Raw genomic sequence first — 17,496 nt, forward strand, 5'->3', positions numbered from 1 at the left:
AGGAGCCATGGAGGTTGTTAGCTCCTGAAGTGGGCCAGACAAAAAGCCTTCTGCTGCTCTGCAGCAGAAATGGTGGCCAAAGTTAACGTGCAATGTAAAACATTACTCTAGCCCTCACACCCCTCATTTTCTTTATTCCTCCCCAACCCCACACATTCCTCATTCTCCATCCGTGTCCACCCATCCACATGGTTCCTCATATCCCCCATGCAGACATATGCACCTCAACCCATTTGCCAGGGTTCTCACACCTAATGCTATCCTATGCTCCTCTATCCATCTACAATGGTTTTTCATACTTCCATTGCCAACTTAATGCTTACTTCCACCCAACACCCTTTCTCCAATTGCCAACCATGCCACTTGTCTAGTATCCACAAGTACCCACACACACAGGAAATAAAAAGTTACACTACTTAAAACTTTATTATGCAGACAATTCAGATAAGCACTCTGAATCATAACAACTTGACAGTTGTTAACAAGTTGACACCTCCTGACAGTTTGTTACAACTTGATACAGGTCAACACGTCCTGACAGGTTTTGACATCTCTCAACAAGTTGTACAGGTTCAAGTGGATTAGGCATGGTTTACATACAATATTCTCTTTTGTTAACAATCCCAAAAGCTTCCACTGAATTCTGCCCCCACCCACACACAAAGGATCATCCGACTCCCAAGTTGTCAAGGGACCATATCCACACAGGTACCTCAGCTGTATAAAAGGGCTCCCCAGGCTATTCAAAACAAATGTACTGAGTTCAGACCTACTTTTATTCAGATTATCTCCGGATTCTTGAGTTCCAGACATTACAGAGTCCAAATCTGATTTGAGTAGAGGTAGGTGATAATTTAAATTGCTGGCTGAAAATCCCCCAATCCCCAAATGGAGGACTCTGACAAAAAGTGGCATGGAATGCCTCAGCATGGATCTTTTGATACAGGGTGCCCATGCAGCACTTTTCCTTTCAATGTCAAAAATCTCATTTTCTCACATATTTTTCAAACTGCGAGATAGTAAGAACTGCTGATGCTGGTGTCAGAGATAACACAGTGAGCAGCACAGCAGGCCAGGCAGCATTAGAGGAACAGGAAAGTTAATGTTTTGGGTCATAAATTCTTTAGAAAAGTCCCAAAGGGTCCCAAAAGGTTCTGAAGAAGGGTCCCAACCCGAAATGTCAACGTTCCTGGTCCTCTGATGCTGCTTGGCCTGCTGTGCTCTTCCAGCTCCACACTGTGTTATCTTTTTCTAACTGACTTGTTTTTGTCCACATCATTGAGTGGTTGAGAAGATAGTCCCGTGTTGCAGTGATGCTGACTATATCTCATTCCTCCGAATGCATGATTACCTACAGTTCTCCACATTATGACGCAAAACATTATTTTGTGGAACTGGTTGTCTATGCCATGATTTATAAAGCTCAGAATCCTTTTATTTCTTTTAAGCTGACTTTTCAATCTTCCTTATCGGCTTCAGCTATTAGTGTTCTTATACCCATTGGTCTCATCAGGACGATGAATTCTCATCTGTGGATCTACCAATTGTTTGCCCATTTCAACAGTCTGTCCCATGCCCTCTCGAAGTTTAGCACTGTCCACCTCACAGTTCACAATGCTTCAAAGTTTTACAACGTGCAGAGTTTGAAATTGTGCCCTCAACATACTAATGTTGAAGAATCTCTGTCCCTTTTATTGCACGGGATTCAAATTAGCTGGCAAACCTATTACATAGCACATGATCGAAAACCCTTCAGAAATCTGCATACCTCAAAGAGTTAAGGTTAAGTATGAAGAAATCAACTGCAAATTAGGGCAGACAGTTATTGATTTCATTTGTTAGTCAGTTTGAAATATTTGATCCTGTTTTAAAATATTGTTGAGGATATAAATCTATGAAGTAAATTTGTTCAATTACAAACAGGTAGCTAAGATGAATGAGAATTAGAAATACTCAAGAAATAAAATGAGGATGAGAATATAGGTGATTAGTTTTAGAGATAACTTGAGATGTAATGTTATTCATATATGATAGGTAAATGATGGAATACTGTTGGAAATATAAAAGCAATAGCTGTTTATTTCATTAATTTTGCTGAAATTGTGAACTGAAGCCTCTTTCAATAAAGTGAAACAAATGCTAAAAAGGAATGCAATTTTTGTTTGTAATTAGAGTAAACTCAATAGCATAGAGAACTAATAGAATTAATGATGAATGCTCCGCTAAAACAAGAAGTAACAGAGAAAAGTAATGAAGCACTAGTTTCAAAGGGTAACAAAGGGTTTCAAACGTTAAACACACTTTTCTCTAAGTTAGTTGGAAGCGTGAATTTTTCCAATCCTCTCTTAGGGTCATTCAAATTAGGTGCACAATCTTGTTTGGTACAGGGGACGTGGAAATCCTGAGTCCTGGAGAAGTGATATTGGGCATGAAACATTAATTTGGATCCTTTACCGCAAGTGCTGAGGTTCTACCAAATGTCTGTTTTTATATTCACTGGACATCTTGTCAATCTAACCAAAGAGATTATGATACTTTCTCACTGTCAAGAACAAATATTGCAGTTTTTTACTGCTGCCATCTAGAATCTATACCCCACTGTTGAGGCTGATACATGAAAATATATAAACAAATGAGAGTTCTGTTGCCTCCTTTGGAATGAAAGCATACATGAAATAAGAATGGGGAAAAACAAAATTCACAGAAAGAAAGTTTAAGGAGGAACTCAGCACTGTTCACTGCTTAGATAAGTGTATATACTTTCTGAAAAACATTTGTCTGACTGACTGCTATTCAGTACAAAAGTGACTCACACCAGGTTTCGTCATTTCTAGGAAAATAACTCTATTGTAAACAAACTTATTCTTTAATAAATGGCGGAGAAAACAAAAGCTTTACTAATCTATAATAATGCAACTTGAACTACAGCCCTTCAAAGCCTTAAATCATATACTCATCACAAATAAGACAGACAGATGGCAAATGGTTCAACACAATATTACGGATGGAAATATATTGACGGCGAAAACAAAATTCTGAAGATCAAAAGTCTGGTCCACAAGTTGGACAGTTAATTCTCACATTTCTTTTAATTTTGGCGATGATGGCACACTAGTGTCTGCAGAGTGATTGTCGCTCTTCTGTTCAATAGTTGGTGTGTAGATCGAGGTCTTTTCTTGAGTTAAAATGCTTTCTTGTAAGCCTCTGTGTGTGTTTGTCTTTTTTGCTCACACAGAAAGAAAGGAGAGAAATGTTTTATGTTTGCTGGCTTGAGATGTTTCTGGTTGCATTGCTCCCACAACTTTTTAGCAAACTACAGCATGGCGAATCTGAGGACTATTGTCAGGCAGTGTTCTGTAAAATCAAAGATTCTTGGTGCTTCTGTGTCTCAACAATGTTAACAAGGTCAAAAAGAAACGTAGGGTTGAATCTTGGGTGTTTTTGTCTAAGTGTACTTCGGGTTTTTTGCTTTGAGGCCTAGTGTGTTTTCTCACTGTATCATACCAAACACTTACTTAATTACCTACTTTAACATATGGTGTCCGTCACATCTAATTGCAGCCCTATCGTACCATGCACCATTCCTGGTTTAACTGGCCACTGCTGGGATATGCCTGAATTACCAGCATCCTTTGCGTGCATGTTTTCTTTAAAAGTTCATTGTGTACTCAAACAAGCACTGTCACTCTGGAGGTGCCATGAATAGTTCTTACATTTTCCCTGGCGAAGGGAATTTCTAAGCCCGCTTTGTAGTCTTGGATGTAGAAGCCCCGCTGGATGTGGATGGTACACAGGTGGGACTTCCTCTTCCCATAGGAGGTCATTATGTCAGCACGTGCCAGACTGGTCAAAAGCTGTCACTCAGGTTAAAGCAGTCTCAGTTGTCTGGAAGAATGCACTGCACTCTAAGAACAAAGGCAATGTTCTCCACTCCACGAGAATAAGTGTCATTATCTTCTCTCTGCTACCTAACCCTAGCACTCTCTTTGCTACTGTAACCACTTGCTACCAAGGATCATGTTCCACTACTTTCACTGTTGCCTGCAGCATCTTTCCTCATGCTGCAGTCACCACTCCCTGCCACTTATATCATCAACCCGGTATACCTTCATGCTGCCAACTCATTTGCTCAGGACGCCTTCTAACCAAAACCACAATGAATAACGATGGCACACACTTTAATCTCCAGTAATACCTGTCTATCTCTCATTACTGCAGGAAAACGGCCAGAAAGAATCAGTTTGCATGGTGGGCTGCCCAATATTTGGTTCCTTACTCTTTAGGCAGAGAGCATCCTGACTCTGATATTCCAAGTGGCTGACTGACTATGTCCAAGCCTTGGACTGATTTCAGAGTCTGCCCTTGACTTACCATGCTGGGACTCCATGATTGAAGATTATCCCCCTTGATTTGACTAAGGCCTGCTCACAACCCCAATAAGCTTCCTGCCTTTGTGTTTGCACTAAATGACGCAGCAAGACAGAAGTAATATGAGCCTAGAAGTTCTGGTTGAGGGTATAAAAGCAAAACCTGAAGAGATACTGTGAGCATCCAGGCAAGCTCAGAATGAATCAGTGCTTTGGCGGCAGCAAAGAGCCCAGAGACGTAGCCTGGCCAGTTCATGAGCTGGGTGCGTATATCTGAGCGCACAGAGTCCTTGCTACAGTATTACAATGATAGTTGTCAGCACAGCATGACGTGCAGCAGTGAAGTGCAGAAGCATCCTGTAAGTAAATGGGGATGCGCCATGATGCTTCTTGGAAGTTGACCATATGTAAAGACTATTTATTTTCACATTTCTGTATTTTTAACTAAGCCAAAATGGGAAAAGAACTATTTTAGGTGGATTAGCCAAGGGAAATACTGGGTTATAGGGATAGAGTAGGGGGCTGGATTTGGGTTGGTCTGAGTCTTTGGAGGATTGGCGTGGACTCAATGAGACAAATCATCTGCTTCCACACTGTAGGGATTCTACGATCTATGAATTATATCACCTGTGGGAGCAGACGTGTGACCAGCATTCCCTTTAATTTTGTTTTTGGTTGCAGGGATCTCCAAGGTCTGTGAAAAACTGGAAATCGACAAAGGCTTCAGCTTTAGCCTTCAATGATGATCGGGCATGTGGATATCCTTGGAGGGGGAGATGCTACCAGCAAACTGAAGGGTGGGAGGCCATCCTATCCTGCTGACCATCAAGGTGATACTAAAACTTCTGTGACTGGGCACAGAGTTTAGGGCTGGACTACAATTATTTACAATGTATATTAATGGCTTGGATGAAGAAAGTAAATGTATTATGATGTATAATGGATTGTATGTGGTTGACCCAAAAATAGGTGGGAAGGAAAATGGGAAGGATGGCACAGAGAGTTTGCAGAAGAATATAGACAGATTAAGCGAATTAGCAAAAACTCTGCAGATGAACTATAATATAGGAAAATATGAGGTCATGCACTTTGGCAGGAAGAATAGAGGAGCTGAATATTATTTGAATGGAGAGAAACTCTGCAGAAATCTACAGAATTGAGGGATTTAGGGGTTCTTGTGAATGAATTGCAAAATAAACTAGTATCCAAGTTCAGCTGGTAATAGGGAAGGCAAATGAAATGGGACCTTTATTTCAAAGGGAATGGAGGAGTATGAAAATAGGGAGGTTTCCAAAAATTTTATAAGCCACCAGTCATATCAAAGCTCCGAATAGTTTGATGAGCCTTATCATAAGAAAGATAAGAGGACGGGGGGTTTGTGTATGTTGTGAACTGCTCAATTAAGTAAATAAAGAGAGATGTGGTGGATTCTGAAGAGGTGGGGGAGCAGAATCAGTCTTCTGAGAAGAAAAATGATGCTTTTAAGCAGGAGGAACATCACCTTTAGCATGATAGAGTGTTGCAGTATTAGGTGCAACAAGCCAGACAGAACCTAACTGACACCCATTTCCAATAAACATAAATTGGATGAGTTATCATTCATTTACTGGTCATGTTTTACAGGTTAAAGGTAATCGGTCACCATTTATTTCCAGAAACAAATGCAGGTTTCTTGGTTGTTTTATTCTTCACTTTTCCTGTTGTTAAACAAACAGTAACATTTTCAACTGATTTTACTACACACACTACATACTCTCATTTGGATAGCAATGGAGAATTTTGTGAGATAACCCACTAGAGCTCATAAAGAGAAAATGTCCATGAAATTCTCTGAAATTGATACTTAGGCGCCTAATTTTTGGTAAAATTCAATCTAATGTGTTAAGTTCCACCGTGACAAAATGGAACAGACTTCATTTCACCATTTGGTCTTCCCACTATTAATTTCATGTTCCTATTTGTTCTCAGGATCCCTGATCTGAGTAGGACTGGTGGCATATTTTAACTGAGATAATGGGAACTGCAGATGCTGAAGAATTCCAAGATAATAAAATGTGAGACTGGATGAACACAGCAGGCCAAGCAGCATCTCAGGAGCACAAAAGCTGACGTTTCGGGCCTATACCCTTCATCAGAGAGGGGGATCGGGAGAGGGAACTGGAATAAATAGGGAGAGAGGGGGAGGCGGACCGAAGATGGAGAGTAAAGAAGATAGGTGGAGAGAGTGTAGGTGGGGAGGTAGGGAGGGGATAGGTCAGTCCAGGGAAGACGGACAGGTCAAGGAGGTGGGATGAGGTTAGTAGGTAGCTGGGGGTGCGGCTTGGGGTGGGAGGAAGGGATGGGTGAGAGGCAGAACCGGTTAGGGAGGCAGAGACAGGTTGGACTGGTTTTGGCATGCAGTGGGTGGGGGGGAAGAGCTGGGCTGGCTGTCTGGTGCAGTGGGGGGAGGGGACGAACTGGGCTGGTTTAGGGATGCAGTAGGGGAAGGGGAGATTTTGAAACTGGTGAAGTCCACATTGATACCATATGGCTGCAGGGTTCCCAGGCGGAATATGAGTTGCTGTTCCTGCAACCTGCGGGTGGCATCATTGTGGCAGTGCAGGAGGCCCATGATGGACATGTCATCTAGAGAATGGGAGGGGGAGTGGAAATGGTTTGCGACTGGGAGGTGCAGTTGTTTGTTGTGAACTGAGCGGAGGTGTTCTGCAAAGCGGTCTCCAAGCCTTCGCTTGGTTTCCCCAATGTAGAGGAAGCCGCACTGGGTACAGTGGATGCAGTATACCACATTGGCAGATGTGCAGGTGAACCTCTGCTTAATGTGGAATGTCATCTTGGGGCCTGGGATGGGGGTGAGGGAGGAGGTGTGGGGACAAGTATAGCATTTCCTGCGGTTGCAGGGGAAGGTGCCGGGTGTGGTGGGGTTGGAGGGCAGTGTGGAGCGAACAAGGGAGTCACGGAGAGAGTGGTCTCTCCGGAAAGCAGACACGGGAGGGGATGGAAAAATGTCTTGGGTGGTGGGGTCGGATTGTAAATGGCGGAAGTGTCGGAGGATGATGCGTTGTATCCGGAGGTTGGTAGGGTGGTGTGTGAGAACGAGGGGGATCCTCACACTCGTCCTCACACTCAACAACTTCTCTTTTGACTTCTCCCACTTCCTACAGACTAAGGGGGTGGCCATGGGCACCCGCATGGGCCCCAGCTATGCCTGCCTCTTTGTAGGTTACGTGGAACAGTCCCTCTTCCGCACCTACACAGGCCCCAAACCCCACCTCTTCGTCCGGTACATTGATGACTGTATCGGCGCCGCCTCTTGCTCCCCAGAGGAGCTCGAACAGTTCATCCACTTCACCAACACCTTCCACCCCAACCTTCAGTTCACCTGGGCCATCTCCAGCACATCCCTCACCTTCCTGGACCTCTCAGTCTCCATCTAAGGCAACCAGCTTGTAACTGATGTCCATTTCAAGCCCACTGACTCCCACAGCTACCTAGAATACACCTCCTCCCACCCACCCTCCTGCAAAAATTCCATCCCCTATTCCCAATTCCTCCGCCTCCGCCGCATCTGCTCCCACGATAAGACATTCCACTCCCGCACATCCCAGATGTCCAAGTTCTTTAAGGACCGCAACTTTCCCCCCACAGTGATCGAGAACACCCTTGACCGTGTCTCCCGTATTCCCCGCAACACATCCCTCACACCCCGCCACCGCCACAACCGCCCCAAGAGGATCCCCCTCGTTCTCACACACCACCCTACCAACCTCCGGATACAACGCATCATCCTCCGACACTTCCGCCATCTACAATCCGACCCCACCACCCAAGACATTTTTCCATCCCCTCCCCTGTCTGCTTTCCGGAGAGACCACTCTCTCCGTGACTCCCTTGTTCGCTCCACACTGCCCTCCAACCCCACCACACCCGGCACCTTCCCCTGCAACCGCAGGAAATGCTACACTTGTCCCCACACCTCCTCCCTCACCCCCATGCCAGGCCCCAAGATGACATTCCACATTAAGCAGAGGTTCACCTGCACATCTGCCAATGTGGTATACTGCATCCACTGTACCCAGTGCGGCTTCCTCTACATTGGGGAAACCAAGCGAAGGCTTGGGGACCGCTTTGCAGAACACCTCCGCTCAGTTCGCAACAAACGACTGCACCTCCCAGTCGCAAACCATTTCCACTCCCCCTCCCATTCTCTAGATGACATGTCCATCATGGGCCTCCTGCACTGCCACAATGATGCCACCCGCAGGTTGCAGGAACAGCAACTCATATTCCGCCTGGGAACCCTGCAGCCATATGGTATCAATGTGGACTTCACCAGTTTCAAAATCTCCCCTTCCCCTACTGCATCCCTAAACCAGCCCAGTTCGTCCCCTCCCCCACTGCACCACACAACCAGCCCAGCTCTTCCCCCCCACCCACTGCATGCCAAAACCAGTCCAACCTGTCTCTGCCTCCCTAACCGGTTCTTCCTCTCACCCATCCCTTCCTCCCACCCCAAGCCGCACCCCCAGCTACCTACTAACCTCATCCCACCTCCTTGACCTGTCCGTCTTCCCTGGACTGACCTATCCCCTCCCTACCTCCCCACCTATACTCTCCTCTCCACCTATCTTCCTTACTCTCCATCTTCGGTCCGCCTCCCCCTCTCTCCCTATTTATTCCAGTTCCCTCTCCCCATCCCCCTCTCTGATGAAGGGTCTAGGCCCGAAACGTCAGCTTTTGTGCTCCTGAGATGCTGCTTGGCCTGCTGTGTTCATCCAGCCTCACATTTTATTATCTTGGCATATTTTAACTGGCAGCTCTGTTGGCCATTCCATCTACATACGCAGAGTTGGGGAAAAGTAAGTGGCCAATTCTTTGGTTTTATGCCCAAATAACAAAGAACAACAACACAATTTGATGGATGTCTCGCCAAGATTCTATACAAAATGAGTGAAATGCCCTCTTTAGGTTTATTATCAAATAGAAACACTAATTACAAATCGCAAAACTATATCTATGCAGCAAATAAGCAGACCTGTCATAAATGACATTAACACATTGAAATAGTAAATGTTACTCTGCTTTTATTTCTATACAAAATAGATCATCTGGTTGATTTTTCTTGGCCTCATTTGAAGACAATGTTCATAAATATGTTTTCTGGATAATGGAAAAAATAGACAGAGGGGGACGTGCAAAGTCATGGTTTCTCATTCACATAACAAGAGTTTTATTTTTACAGCCCATGTACTACATTACAGTATGACTGCATATTGGGTGGTCATGACAAACTGTTTATTGTGAGAAATGCATGATGCTCTTCATGAAAAAGTGCTTTTCTCAAATAATTAAAAAGAATTGTAAACGTGTCCCATCATTGGTACTTCAAAAAAGCCTTCAAAAACATAACACAAGTCAAAGTTAAAAGCAATTCTTCTTACAACACTTACTTCCTCCTTTGCACTTCTGGAGTTCTCCTCTGCAGTCTTCAAGTCTGTTTTCAGCTTCAAAACAGCTTGGCCCCTGCTGTTGACCTGTCATATAGTGAACAATTTCAATGCCATTCAATGAAATGATAAGCTAGATTTACGGTAGTATTCTGGTCTGAGAGCTCAAAACCTATTTAGACCAACTAAAAACAAAAGCTTTCTGAAGTTTAATAAGCACCAACATTCTATTCTAGAACTCTGCAGTCACAAAATTAAATTGGGTAATCAGGACCTCTTTGGAGGCTCTTGTACTTATAAATTTAAGATGAGCTGCTTCTCTATTGAAAAGCTGTTAAGGAAATTTTATCCATCCACTTTTCTCATTTTGTCTCAGTTTTAGATTGGTAGCTATTTAAGAATGAAATAAAAACAGTTGTTAATATTTTTACCTTTAATTGTCTTTCCAAGTGTCTTGTAAAAAAATTATAAAACTTGTGCAGTGAAATATCAATGGAAATAACAAATATATTTCCCTAGGTATGACTCAACAATAACAAACTGACATCATTGCAGCTGCTTGTTTGCTTACAACAGTTACAAAATACTTAATAAGCCTTTTTTTCCCCCCTTTTCTGGAAACAAACTGAAATTTTACAAATGGAACATTCCACAACCATTCTACGTGAAGACTTATCAACATCCCTTATGACTTCATCCCTCATGAAATTCTAATCTCTGAAAAAAATATATATTTCACTTGATTAGTCATGACATACTTTGTGGATCCTACTAATGGCATAAAAGTGGGTATTTTTTGGGCTCCAAGCTCTAACCTCTCACATGATATAAACATGTGTGTTTTAAATACATAATAGATGAGTATTTTGCACCAAATTTACACTACTATTAAGGCATCAAATTTAGCACTAGAATTAATATAAAAATAATTTTCAACTATCATTGAAACAGATTATATAGTCATTCATCTTACTGCTGGTTGCGTAGCCTTGCAGAGTGCAAAACGGTTTTAATGACAAATACATTTAAAAATAATTCATTGAACATGAAATGCTTCAGGACATCTTGAAATGAGAAAGATGCATAAAAAACATGTTTGTTTTTCTCGATTGTAGGGAAGATGGTAATGGCATTAGACTGTTAATTTAGAGCACTGCACTTAACATTCTGGGAACATAGATTTGAATCCTACCATGCCAGCTGGTGAACGTTTAATTCAATAAAATCTGGAATTAAGAAAGCTAGCTTCATGGTGACTACTACAATTATTGTAAAGACCTATCTGGTTCACTAATGCCCTTATATGAAGAAAATCTGCCATCTTTACTGAGTCAAGTTCAGACATGAATCCAAATCCACAGAAATACGGTGACTCTGAAGTAACTAAGCAAGTCTATCAGTTAAAGGGCAAATAGGGATTGGTAACAAATTCTAGCCTTTCTGGTCATGATGGAAGCTGGCATCATTGGAACAGATGCAATGGACAGGAAGAACTTGAGTGACTGAATAGAGTCATACGGGAAGTGGGGTGTAAAGCCTTGGTAACAATGGAAGTCAGTGGGTGTGCAGTGAATATTGGTAGACAGCCTATCCCCAGAAATGGAAACAGATGTCAAGGAAAGGAAGGGTGGAGTCAAAGATGGATTACTCTCAAAACCTCCCCACACCTCCATGGCACATTCCCATACAATTGCAGAAGGTGTGTCTCCGCTTTGCACATTGTTTCACTGTCACCTTGTTTAGCATTCATTTTATTCATTCGTGGAAGATGAGGAGGACGGCAAGACTAGCATTTATTACCCATTGTAAATGCATGTGAGTCGATAATTAGCAGGAGATTTCCTTGCTTACTTTTGGCTTGATGTCATCAGACTCATTGGGTCCCAGGACAAAAGTCTGGTGAATACATCATGTTGGTGGACAGTGATGGAGGATTACAGAGCTTTGAGAGAAAGGCAGAATTTGTGAGCATGATTAAATAAGGTTTTTGCTTGACTATTGTTGTGAGAAAATACTTTTAATTTTGGCACACGACTTCAGATATTAGTCAGGAGGATTGTGCATGGTTAATTGGGCAAGGTGTGCCTTTGTCACGTGCAGTGTCTAGGTCGATACCAGATGATACTTCTGGTTTTCTTCTTATTAGCTTTTCTTGAAGATATTTGATACATTTTAGAGCCTTATTGGACATTTCTGATGGAAGTCAAGTGTCAACCAGATTGCTGTGGATCTGGAGTTACATGTAGGCTAGAATGGGTAAGAACAACAGATTTCCTTCCTTGAGGACATTAGAAAACCAGATAGATTTCTATGGCAATGACCAACATTATTGATCCTACCTTTGTTTATTCTGGACTTATTTAATTCAAATGAATTGAAACTAATTAACCTCCGTAGTTGGTCTTAGACTCATGTTCTGAGATTGAGTCCTGGCCTTGAGATTAGTATCACATAGTATACCCATTATGCTATCCATGTTCCCCTCCCTTCCCAGCTAATTGCAATGTCTTCTCCTTCTCTCACTCCCAATTGCTAGTGAAAGGATCAACGCTAAAAGAGATACATGAGGTGAAATAGTTTAGGTTACTAATGTCATTTAGTAAAATAAGACATTAGCAGGAAAGGGCAGTCCAGAGATTAGCCGGATAGCAAAGGAACAGGTCAGGGAGTGAGTGAGAGAAACAGGATACAGCTCTGAAAATGCCAAATGTGGATTTTATAATTATGAATTAACATTACCTCTTGCTGTGCTACTTTGTGTTTCTCATTGAGGTCAGTCATATCTGCTTCTAGCTTTTGCTTCTCTACAGCACTATTGAAGAGCTGCACTGCACGTTGATTTGATTCTTCTGTCACAGCAAAAAGCTCTTTCTTCACTTTCTGAACATTATCTTCATTGCGTAATAGCTGCGTACATAAACATTTTAATGAAAGTTACAAGTAAATATCGCAAGTTATAATACTATCCTAGCTAACATATAAATACAAACAGAACATTCTTACTTGTTGAAAAACACATCTTACATCGTAACCTGGAATTCAATTCTCAAACAAGTTCATAGCAACCAATAGGTGGCTGGGTTTAGGGAAGTGTCCACAGTTAAGGAGCATTAGGACTTCACTTAAAAATTGTAATTTGTAAAGAAAAGTAGTATGTAAGAAAATGCATTTTATTTATTTAATGAACAGTATATTTCAAGGATACAGTTAACCCCTGATTAATGTAGTTATGTTCCTGATTATCACTGTGTAAAACAAAACTGTGCTATCTGAGCTGCGGTTTTACTTATATTCCCACAGTAGCACAAGTAAATGTTTGAATTACATTTGCAGATCATCAAGCAAATACAAAATACAAAAAGTTAATATAAAACACTGAAATACACATGAAAATATGCAAAATATGCATACCTTTTAATGTTTCTTGTCTCATATACAAGATTGCTTATCTAGAGCTGGAAGCTGGTGGATTTTCATCTGTCTGATCTGCAACTCTAGAATTTGAAGGTTAAAGATCATTCAACAGCTTTTTTGCTGTTTTAGAATGGAAGTTTGAATGTCCTCAGGAATAGTTTTTAAAATTGAACCTTAATTGAGGCAGACAATGGCCAAAAGCAGCTGAATGAACAGGAAATTGCCAAGGAAGCCTATGTTTTGGCATGGTTTATTACTCCATCCCGCTGGGAGTTGGAGAATTGTGTTATTGCAAATGAAGTGTGAGTTATTGGAATGATGGGTATTTAAATAAAAAGCACATTGTAGCAAAGCCACATTAATTGAAACTGCATCAATAGAGGTCTAGCTGCATACACAAGATATTGGGCTTGCTAATACATACTCTTTAGGTGGTGAAGTCTCTCAAGAATCTCATAACAAAATGCACACACCACACCTGAGGGTAAATCATGCTGGACATCACCTTGGTGACGGTGTTGCATATGCAGCTGTAGAGTGAGAATCTGCTGTAAGATGCAGAACAGGCATACAAGTGGGAAGAGCAAAAATAAATATCGTAGTATCAGGAGATAATATAGTCAAGGAAGTGACACCATCCTATTTAGCACAGAGTGTGGGTCCATATGGTTGTGCCATAGTTTAGAAAACCTATTCAGAGCTAGATAGTGGTTGTGAAGAATCCAGCTGCCATGCTCCATGTAGGTATCAACAACACAGGCAGACCAAAGAAAGAAGTTCTGCATAGTTGGTATGAGGATCTAGGACCACATAAAGAAACAGAGCCTCAAGGTTCATAATCTCTGGATTATTACTATATGCAAATTAACAGGAAAATTAGATTAGACAGATTAATCCAAGGCTCACACATGGGTATGGGAGTCGTAGCTTCTGGTTCATGGGCGCTGGTAGCAGTACTGGGGTCTGTACCTTTAGGGTGGTCTCCGCTTGAACTGTGTTAGGGTCAGTGTTCTTGTGAGCCTCATAACTAAGGAAATAAAGAGGACTTAAAACTAAAGGATTAAATTTGGGAAGATGTGATGCACCAGAGAGTAGAGACAAGGCAAGAGTGAAAATTATTAATATGGGGAATGAGAAGGAGATCCATGCCAGCAAGGGATAGAGTGAACAAATTCCAGGGTCAATCAAAAGATAAAGCTAAAGATTACAAACAGAGTAAAAGGACAGAACTAAGACTTTGTATCCAAATGCACATAGCTTTCAAAACAAAACTGATGAACAAAGAATGCAAACAGAAATACGTAAGTACAATCTGGTAGCCATTACAGAGACATGGCTACAGGATAACATGAATTGGGAACTGAATTTTAAAGGGTACAAGACATTGAACCAGGCCAGAAAGCGAGGAAAACAGGGAGGAGTGGATCTCTTGGTTAATGGTGATCTTAGGACAATAGTGAAGGTGATCTAGTTCAGGGAAGCAGGATGTGGATACAGTTTGGGTAGAGATGAGAAACGCTTAAGACAACGGGTTATGTGTGGCAGTAGTGCTAGAAAACAATATCAACATAGAAAAGTGAAACATTGAGAAAGAAATAATGGGAGCTTGTCCGAAAGGTACAGCAATAGCCACATGAGATTTGAACCTACACATAGACTGGAAAAGTAAGATGGGCAAAAATAGGATGGGCACAGATGTGAGTTCATAGAATGTTATTGGGATAGTTTCTTAGAACAGCATATTCTGGAGCTGATGAGAGAACAGGTTATACTAGACCCAACACTGTGTAACAAGATAGGATTACTGATGACATGACTGAATTTTGCATTCAGTTTGAAAGGAGTGGGTTTGAAAATATTATTTAAATTTAAATAAGGGTAATTATCAGGGCATGAAAGTAGAGCTGACTAAACTGAATTGATAGAATAGGTTGAAGGATAGGTCAACAGAGATAAACTGGCAGATATTTGAGACAATATTTTAAAATATACAAAATACATTCATTCCAATGAGTAAGAAAAGTTCCAATGGGGATAAACCCACCATTCATACTTAACTTGCAAGGTTCAAGACTGGATCAAACTGAAAGAATACGTGTTTAATTGTGCAGAGACAGGAGGCTATATCTTCTTTGGCTGAGTTCTAGTTCCATTGAGTCTTGTGGAGGGTGTTTCACAGTGAGGCCTAGTGAGGTTTCCTGCCATAGCCTACCAAACTCCTCTCTTTAACCAACTATTGCACCTGATAGTATAGCCTGTTCTCTCATCAGCTCCAGAACATGCTGTTCTAAGAAACTATCCCAATAACATTCTATGAACTCCCTCTCATCCAGTTCTAGCCCTATCTTACCATATACCATTCCCAAAACAACTTGCCACTCAGTGTTGTGTGCTGAATGACAGGCATCCTTTGCCCCTGCATCACCATTAAAAGACCACCATGCATCTGGAGACATGTTGGCCCTCACTGGCAACGTTACGGCAGCCATAAGGCCATGCTGCTCATGGCTTGTATATGGCATCACTGGTACTCCCTTGAACATACAGCCCCACTTTCTCACACTTAATCACCAGACTATACAGTGCATCTGTTCTGAGCTACATCCCATCTAAACACTCTGTCTAAATAACGACTGTTCTGTTCCCAATGCCCATTGGAGACCTACTATGTGTGCTTGGCCAGGAGGGGACCATCACACAAAGACTAGCAATCCAACAATTCCTTGCATGAGCTTTTATTTAGCCAGGAAAAGCTAACACAGAAGAAACAAGTAGTGGTTGCAATTCACCTCCATAATGAAAACCAAATGCAAACATGATGACACACAACTATTTTACAGTGCAATATTGCTGCACCCAGCTCTTGTTGACTAGAACTTTGTCACAGCAGAGTATTATTCTACTCTGGAAATGGAACAGTTGACTTCAGTCACTACGACTGAGATTGCTGAATGACCAAAAGCAAACTTCAGTCAGTATGGCATTGCTAACATTGCTATGAGTGACAATGGCCTCAGTTCATGTGAATGTAGCACAGAAATGAACAAAAGAGTCATAAAGAAATAAAGCAAATTCTGCGCAGACATGTAGAAACTGTCCTCAAGTGGAGAGATACACTTACTGAAGACATGGAAAATAATCCAGTACATCCAGTAATCCAAAACTGCTCTTCCAATAGCAAAGATGCTCCTGAAGCCAGAAGCAGTAGTAGGGATGAGTGATCCCTTGAAACTACAGACATCTCTCCACCATTCCAGTCAGAAAACCTTGCATGTTCTCTCACATGTGCTATTCCTCACTCTATCCGAGAATTATATAAGTGCAAGTCACTTTGCAACTCCAGTTTGAGTGGTTCAAAGTAATTTATGATGGCAATCCCTTGCTGATGTGTCTTGCCAATAAACAATAAAGGTTAGACTCAGAGCTCACTCAAATGAGCAGCAACAAAGGTGGTGTTTCCTTTGTATTACAATTAGCACAAGTTAATTTTGCAAATCCCATTTTTGGAAGCTATCCAATTTACCTCTCACAGACTCTTCCTATGTGGCACATTTCTAAGCAATATCCTCATTAGCCTAATTAAAGGGTGAGCAACACCCTTGTAAATTTGCTGGAAAATTCAATGGGGCATCTATGCAACTTTTATAATTTTGCTGTTAGTAAACATTTATGCTAACAAATTCATTATCACTATGAAAATGTCATTGTATTCTGAAAGAGCCATTTATTTTTATTTTTGTATCTTTAAAAGCTGTGGATTGGAATGAGAAAGAACAGTTTTTAAAAATAAGAATTTACCACAACGGCTGCATAACATTACAGCAAGCAATACCTACTGTAAATCTCTTTTGGTAGCTATGGATTCCCGCAATGTGCAGATGATCAAGAATTGAGGAGCTGTTTACAAATGATTGGTTCTCAGCTAATTGAGTAGGTTGGAACTGGAAACAAGTTACAGAGACATAGACTGAGAGAGAGAGAGAGAGAAAGACACTGAAGGATGTGCTGTGGTTCTCCCCAGTAGTAGCGGCTTGTTCTTGTCAGTGAAAAAAATCCACTGAACTTAAAAGAAACCAGTTACCTTTCCTGCAGCAGTTGCTGTGAGCTGTGATTTTTGAATTCATAAATCAAAGACATTTTCCAAATGAATCAATTGCTTTGTATTTCTTACAAACCAGTGGAAGCTTTCAGAGAACCACAACTGAGCACCAAGGGCCTGACTATCTGAAGAAGGACTGTCTTAACTGGGAAGGAAAGGGCATGGATCTGAG

General features: G+C 41.6%; 1 protein-coding gene across 1 annotated transcript in view; it reads right to left on the reverse strand.

Annotated features, from left to right (window-relative positions):
• Positions 1-17,496, reverse strand: part of LOC125459774 (golgin subfamily A member 4) — a 709,733-nt gene that overhangs the window by 220,391 nt on the left and 471,846 nt on the right. Inside the window, exons 20-21 of the mRNA XM_048546606.2 lie at positions 12,551-12,718; positions 9,815-9,898 (exon numbers count right to left, since the gene is read on the reverse strand). Of these exons, the coding sequence (XP_048402563.2) occupies positions 9,815-9,898; positions 12,551-12,718 (252 nt within the window). The remainder of the gene's footprint in view (positions 1-9,814; positions 9,899-12,550; positions 12,719-17,496) is intronic.

This window comes from Stegostoma tigrinum, chromosome 16 (genome assembly GCF_030684315.1).
Source record: "Stegostoma tigrinum isolate sSteTig4 chromosome 16, sSteTig4.hap1, whole genome shotgun sequence".
NCBI classification, from domain to species: Eukaryota; Metazoa; Chordata; class Chondrichthyes; order Orectolobiformes; family Stegostomatidae; genus Stegostoma; species Stegostoma tigrinum.